This window comes from Oncorhynchus nerka, linkage group LG8, assembly GCF_034236695.1.
Source record: "Oncorhynchus nerka isolate Pitt River linkage group LG8, Oner_Uvic_2.0, whole genome shotgun sequence".
In the NCBI taxonomy this organism is placed as follows: Eukaryota; Metazoa; Chordata; class Actinopteri; order Salmoniformes; family Salmonidae; genus Oncorhynchus; species Oncorhynchus nerka.
This window is the reverse complement of record NC_088403.1, coordinates 32,778,828-32,786,801: the sequence shown is the minus strand read 5'-3', so window position 1 is coordinate 32,786,801 and position 7,974 is coordinate 32,778,828. Positions and strand designations below refer to the sequence as shown.

Sequence of the window (7,974 nt, the reverse complement as noted above, 5' to 3'; positions counted from 1 at the left end):
GCCAAAACAAGGCCAATAATAATACACAGTATGCTTTGCAGGTCATTTTAGTTCATTTTCACATATACATTTACATTTTGGCAATTTAGCAGACGCTCTTATACAGAGTGACTTACAGTCAGTGCATTCAACTAAGGGAAATAAACAAGTCATAGCATGCAAAACATTTCTGTAGTCATTACTGAGAAGGTTGTTGCTGTTCAGACCGCTACTTACAAATATATATATATATATATATATATATATATATATATATATATATATATATATATTATATATATTATTTTTTTATTTTTTAAATAAAAAATACATGTATATAACTAAATACATTTAAAAATACAAGTATTTTGTGGTTCCATTTGATACGTTGATCTTTATGCTATTTTGTCATTTTTGCCCATTCCCGATTCACCCCAGGCATAAGCCTAAATACCCAAATGCTCTCCCGGAGGAGGGTTGGCCAATGTGCAGTCGCAAAGTCTGCCATATGTCTTACAACAATCTGATACTTTTAAATCCCTGAGGGGGAGTGAGTGAGTACAGGTTTCCGGGCGAAAGGGGAGAATGTGAATCGGGCTACAAGTCTGGACTGTTGAGATGTAAACTAGGTAGACAGACTGTGCAGTTGAAGGACATGTTTGTCACACTAGTCTATACAAAAGGATACGTTTGACCAATAACATTGCAGCTGCAGAGGAGAGTCTGCATTTTATACTGTCAAAGCATCCTTAACATCTGATCCAAGACCCCTGTGTGTCCTTTGTGCCAGTGGGTGTTTATATCACAGTAATATCACATTATAAGCAGTACCCAGTATGCTGTTTATACCTCAGTAATAGCAGGCTATAGGTCCCAGAGAGAGACATTGGAACACACTGAGTGAGTTAACATAACTCATGGAGCAGAGGATTGTGGGAAACATAGTTTTACCTAGGAAACTGAGAGATCCTACACATGCCACTGTCCCAAAATACTGTCTGGGACCAAACTGCAGTAGTAGTAGTTATTCTATCTTTCTAGGTCAGGATTTGTATAGCGGTACATTAGGCTACAGACAGATTTACAGTAGGGTATATTAATTTAGGGCATTATGCAGGGCCTACAGACATACAGGCCTAGGGCTTGACCACATTGCTCAATTATGTTTATCAAAAGTATTCAAATGATCAATTCATAATAAGGCCTATGGGCTAGCAGGTCATTATAAATCGATGACAGATGTTTGTTCGACATTTCAGATGGCCACATGACCGTTAAACCAGTGGGATGTTACGTCACTACTCACTACTGTATAGTTTAGTAGCGTCATATGTGGACCTTACGTTTTTCTGTGCTATCACGCCCCCTCCGACGCGCTCAATTATTCTCTTCTGGCTGGCCACAGAGAGGAAGAGGCGAAGCGAGAGTGTTTACTCCGCCCAAAATCAGTCTATGAAAGTAAGTGAGAAATGTTTGTATGGCTGTCAATGAGTGTGAAATTTAGTCAACAGAAAATTGAATTGGTAATTTGCTACATGAGGCTTATTTGGTCTTATATACGTTTTTCAAATGGTTAGGTTGTTGTTACAAATGCACTGATATAAGTGGACACACGTGGCATTTCGGCAACTTTGAAAATAAAAAACACTTTACCACAGAGTTTCAAAACCCAGACGCGGAATGCGTGCGAAACAGATCAAGAAGACCAGGCTGGGGTTTGAGAAGTCAATGACAGAAGTGAAAATGTTTCTTTAGTTGTTCATTTTCTAAAGAAATCTAAAGGCGCAACCTAGAATCAAGCTAATGTCTTAAGTAACTGAACATGTTATTACTCCAACCTTGTGAAAGTGGCAAACTGACATATTTGAATATTCATCAAAGTGCCTTTGATTTGCACATGCCCAGTTCAGCGCGAAACGATCAATTGACCAGATGACATATTTCTGAGTTTAGCTAGCCAACGTCACCACGACATTACCTGCAAGCATGATCTGAAATGTCTATTGGAGAAGCAGTTTCTTCCGATCTTCATACTTGCAGGCTTACTGTCTTTGACTTTTGTCTAAACCCCCTCTCGTTGGCTAGAATGGTCCCACCTGATCTTGCCTCCTCCCACCTGCCTTCCATCTTTGAGGACATGTATTTCCATTGTTAAAGCGGTCACTCGACTATCTTATCAATATAATAGAAAATCTTTGCTGTGGATCAGGCGCTGTCAGGTGCAAAGCTGCTAATGACACTGCCGCAGCTCCGTTAAAAGTACAGAATGTGCCACGAACGAAGAACAAGAGCTGCTTTCTGATTCTCTCCGAGGAGAGAGAGAGATCAACCATGGCCAGCTGGCGGAGAGAGAGCCCGCGGATCCGGGCAGGACAGGGAGGTAGCAGCCTGAGAACAGCGAGGAAGCCCCGGCAGAAAAATCCATCCAGCGAGGTAGGGGACGCGGGCGAATCAATGACAGAGCTGCCACAATTGTTACGGCTTTATTTCTATGGAATGCACGGTGTCACTTTGGATATTCTCCTGTCGTCCGCACAGGGGCTTTTGGCTGACAGCGACCCCAAACTGTTCGGCTTTTCCTCCCCGTACCTCTGCATCATGCACTCGCTGACCCATTTCTTGCTGGAAAAAATATATTCGCAAAAGAAGTGCTTTCAAGGACGCCCAGTAGTTTTTCACCTTGTTTTCTATCCCTCTGTGTACATCGGGTTGCAGATCCTGATTGGGAATATTAACACGCTGACCGAGCACGTTAGAATAGTCTCTGCCACTCATCTCGTAGTTCACTACCTACTGGCCCTGTACTTCACCCAAGTTTTCCACAAGGGGCTTGCGCGGCTGCGCTACCACTGCCCCGGGAAACGGACCATGTCTACCCCGGCAGAGCGCACCCTGGAGTCGCTGCCTAATAACGGTCTGCCCGATGTTGTGCGATTCCTCTTCTTTGGAATGCACGGCTTTCTGGACGAGATCATTTTTACCTCGATATTCAACCTTGTGGAGAATTTGGACCGGACCATGAGCGGCCACACGTCCCTGTGGTCCTTCCTGATGTACGGGAGCTGCAGCTTCGTGGTAGAGAAACTCTACCTTCATTTACGCTTCAGACGGGGTTGGAGCACCTGGAGGCGGCTCCCCATCTATATCTGCTTCATCTACACCTGGGAGTTCTGTTGGGGGCTGGCGCTGCGGCAGTACGGCGCATGCTCATGGGATTATTCCCACTATCCATTCAACTTCATGGGCCTGATCACGCTCCTCTACCTGCCCGGATGGGTCTGCATCAGTCTCTACCAGGATATTCTGTCCAACGTTCTGCTGCGCGTGGTTGTGTGTGCCAAAGACGAGGAGTGAGGGCACTCAGGGCAGGGCGCTGACATCAACGTATGTCCTGTGTCCAGGAAAGGCAACTGTATTATAGGCCTAGGCCACAATTGATTTAGGGACTATTGATGCTAATACAAATAAAGAAGATGACATTTAAGATGATCAATTGTGTACCCGCACTTTGTAAAAAAATCATGTGTATTTCCCCAGTGGAAATGTGGTTATTGATGTAGCTGTTTAGACAGCCTCTTTTTATCAGTGATTCTAACGACTAGCCTATCAATTTGTTACAGGTAGCCTAAACACACAGGCATGCCTTGCCTGGCATGTGACGACACATAGACATACCTTCTGCTGTGATGACAACTGCTATTTCTTACTTTGATGCAGATGAAACAATAATATTTTACACTTCATTTGCTTGCTCATGGTTTTAGAGCTGTGAATTATTTAAACTATATTGACAAAGTCAGCCATATTGCATGGCAGGCACCATTTGACTTGTTTGGTCTCTTCAATCCCAGAGCATGCTTTGAGCTCATTTCTGCATGGCTGCATATGCACATTCACGATCACTTAATTGCTTAAGTCTTATTTTCTTCAAAAAATGCATGACATTTGGAAATAAAATGGGTTCTAAAAAAGTTCAAAATGTATGTAGCAAGGAGATCGAACGAACGGGTCGTGGACTGACTTAATTTCACTGTGAATAGTTTTCTGAACCAAACCTTAACCTTACTGTGTTGGAGTGCCTTTCTGAGCAAACCTACAGACAGCTGGACTAAAGACAAACTGAACTACACTGTGGGCCAGTTTCCCTCTAGTCATGGTTGACCTAAAAAAGGAAGCTCAATGGGGAATTGAAAGTGCTTTTTAGTCTACAACTGTAGGCTTAATCTGGGTCATGTAAACAGACAATGTGTGCCAGTCAGACAGACCCTGAGGATCAGATTTAACCTTCTCCCTTCTTTACATAGGGACATCTCCCAAACTGAACTACACTGTGGGCCAAGGTTCCCCCCTAATCCTGGCTCAACTAAAAAAACAAAGCTCAACGGGGAATCTCCAGCCCCCAGGCTTGTTTACCTAACGTTTATATAGCAGCGGCGTACATGTCAGCGTTTTATGGTTTACACTCGACAGGTTTTATCTGGAGTGGGCAATATCAGGAGTCAGCAGACCTGGGTTCAAATACTACTTGAAATCTTTCAAGCACTTTCACTGTTTGTTTTCACCTGCCTGGAGTGCCAGATGGATGGGTTTTGGAGTTTGAATGTTTTGTGACTATTGGATTGGTTCCACACCAGGAAAGCTCAAGCAAGCCTAGCAAAAAAAGTATTTGAAATTATTTCAAAATAGTATTTGAATCCAGGTCTGGGAGTCAGGTGTGGAGCATGTATAGTATAATTACTTGGGATCAACCTCCATGTATCCTTTGTCCTTTGGCATTGATCTTTCTGCCTGTTTTATTTCCTTGTTTGCACTTGTACCACACGGTAAAGTCACCATGTTCTCTCTGAGGGACCAAACACATACTGTATGTGTGAATACCTGGCACTGTGACTTCACTAGCAACCTGTTCCAACATTATACTCTTTCCGTTTTATACTCTCTCCGTTTGGAAACGTATAGTTTTAGCTCTACTCATTTTATGATTCTCTAGCATGTTTTTAATGCATTTTATTGCCTGCTGTCGTCAGTCCTGGGGATTCCGTGAAACTAAGGTTGGAGGTAACTGAAAGCTGGTACTGATGAGTAATACTAGTGCAGGGAAAAATATCTTATAACGTTATTGAAATATTTCAACTTTTACACATGTTGATTTTTGTCAGATGATTACGAATATGTCATGCCGTGAGAGTTTCCCTTGCCTCCTCAAACAAACAATACCTTCCACTCTTCTGGAGACTGACACTGGACTGATTGAAATAACAAGATTATTTTCCTTGTGGTTTGTCATTTCAAAATGGTGGGCTTTTGTTGTGGACGATGCAAAAGAAGGATACACATGGGCCAACAGTGACTGCCTCAGTGATGATGAATAGGACCAGGAGTTTCTTTCCTGGTTACAGTGCCTTGCAAAAGTATTCAACCCCCTTGGCATTTTTCCTATTTTGTTGCATTACAACCTGTTATTTAAATTATTTTTTATTTGGATTTCAAAATAGTCCAAATTGGTGAAGTGAAATGAAAAAAATTACTTGTTTCAAAAAAACAAAGGTGGTGTGTGCATATGTATTCACCCCCTTCGCTATGAAGCCCCTAAATAAGATCTGGTGCAACCAATTACCTTCAGAAGTCACATAATTAGTTAAATAAAGTCCACCTGTGCGCAATCTGTCACATGATCTGTTACATCATCTCAGTATATATACACCTGTTCTGAAAGGCCCCAGAGTCTGCAACACCACCAAGCAAGTGGCACCATGAAGACCAAGGAGCTCTCCAAACAGGTCAGGGAAAAAGTTTTGGATAAGTACAGATCAGTGTTGGGTTTTAAATAAATATCTGAAACTTTGAACATCCCAGGGAGCACTATTAAATATATTATTAATCAAATTGAAAGAATATGGCACCACAACAAACCTGCCAAGAGAGGGCTGTCCACCAAAGCTCACAGATCAGACAAGAAGGGCATTAATCAGAGAGGCAACAAAGAGATCAAAGATAACCCTGAAGGAGCAGCAAAGCTCCACAGTGGAGATTGAAGTATCTGTCCATAGGATCACTTTAAGCCGTACACTTCACAGAGCTGGGCTTTACGGAAGAGTGGCCAGAAAAAAAGCCATTGCTTGAAGAAAAAAATAAGCAAACACGTTTGGTTTTTTGTAAAAGGCATCTTGGAGACTCCCCAAACATATGGAAGAAGGTACTCTGGTCAGATAAGACTAAAATTTTGGCCATCAAGGAAAACGCTATGTCTGGTGCAAGCCCAACACCTCATCACCCTGAGAACACTATAAGCATGGTGGTGGCAGCATTATGCTGTGGGGCTGTTTTTCATCGGCAGGGACTGGGAAACTGGTCAGAATTGAAGGAATGATGGATGGCGCTAAATACAGGGAAATTCTTGAGGGGAACCTGTTTCAGTCTTCCAGAGATTGGAGACTGGGACAGAGGTTCACCTTCCAGCAGGACAACGAACCTAAGCATAATGCTAAAGCAATACTCAAGTTGTTTAAGGGGAAACGACACTAAGCATAATGCTAAAGCAACACTCAAGTTGTTTAAGGGGAAACATTTAAATGTATTGGAATGGCCTAGTCAAAGCCCAGACCTCAATCCAATTGAGAAATTTGTGGTATGACTTAAAGATTGCTGTACACCAGCGGAACCCATCCAACTTGAAGGAGCTGGAGCAGTTTTGCCTTGAACGGGCAAAAATCCCAGTGGCTTAATGTGCCACGCTTATAGAGACATACCCCAAGATACTTGCAGCTGTAATTGCTGCAAATGGTGCCTCTACCAAATATTGACTCTGGGGGGGTGAATAGTTATGCACGCTCAAGTTTTCAGTTTTTTTGTCTTATTTCTTGTCTGTTTCACAATAAAAAATATTTTGCATCTTCAAAGTAGTAGGCATGTTGTATAAATCAAATGATTTTACAACCCCTCCAAAAATCGATTCCAGGTTGTAAGGCAACAGAAGAGGAAAAATGCCTAGGGGTGAATACTTTCACAAGCCACTGTATGTGGTTGGGGAGAACCTTCTGTCCCTGGTAAAGTTGTGATCTTAATCATAATTTTTCTTATAAAAATTGATGTTTGGAAATCATTGACCAACTGTATTTAATAATACAGAACAATCATGTACTATATAGCTCACAATGAGTAAGTAAAATCATGTTTATTTTAGGTTATAAATGAGGAAAGACTCAAATATTCTTGCTACAGTATGTCCATGGTGGAATTGAATTGAATCAATCACTGTATGGATATAGTGTAGCCTGCATACTGTACATTACTTATAACTACATTAAATCTCCATGTTGAACCACTAAGGTTGTCCCAGTTCATGTTGTCTTGATTGACATCGTACTCTCACTAAATTGCTTGTATTTACAGGTTGTCTGTGCTTCTCTCAGATCAGCTTCATAGGAAAGTTGAACAATGTCGTAAACCAACTGAAAATGTCTGACCTTTACAGGAAACCGCACCTCAAATATATAAAGTCAACACTGCTCTGCGACTGGATCAAGAGATACTAAATGACTCATATCTGTGCCTGGTGTCAGATTGATTCGGCATGAGAGGCAGAGATGATGAGTCTGGTTTTTCCACCTCTGCACTGTTTGTTTGTGTGTGTGTGTGTGTGTGTGTGTGTGTGTGTGTTTAGGCTAGGTTACCCGTGGAAAGTTGTCAAGGAGACCATTCAGCGAGGTTAGAGGGGTAAGAAGAGCTGGATTGTTACTGTAGGGACCTGTTATTTATGTTCCCATATATCTGATACCCAGGGACACAGAACCACTAGCCAATCTGATTGGCCATAAACATCTAGGGACAACAATGGCTTATCTAATTGGCCAGATGACTCCCATCATTCACTTCTCCTTCTGGACTCATTATCTCCCCGCTGACTTCCTCTATTTGTTACAACAATAGAACACTGATACTAACACAGGATTTAGTGTTGATGTTAACTGCTTCACTCCTGGCTCTCTGAGGTAT

General features: G+C 42.0%; 1 protein-coding gene across 2 annotated transcripts; it reads left to right on the top strand.

The window, feature by feature from the left end:
• The first annotated feature begins 2,147 nt into the window (after positions 1-2,147).
• Positions 2,148-7,307, top strand: LOC115133153 (transmembrane protein 229A-like). 2 transcript variants are annotated; one of them, XM_029666089.2, is made up of 2 exons: positions 2,148-2,412; positions 2,518-7,307. In XM_029666089.2, exons 1-2 carry the CDS (start codon positions 2,311-2,313, stop codon positions 3,331-3,333), a joined length of 918 nt encoding a protein of 305 aa, XP_029521949.1. In that variant the 5' UTR covers positions 2,148-2,310; the 3' UTR covers positions 3,334-7,307. The 2 variants fall into 2 exon arrangements, with proteins under 2 accessions (XP_029521949.1, XP_064877784.1); XM_065021712.1 differs by having other exon boundaries at positions 2,151-7,307.
• Positions 7,308-7,974: the final 667 nt, after the last annotated feature.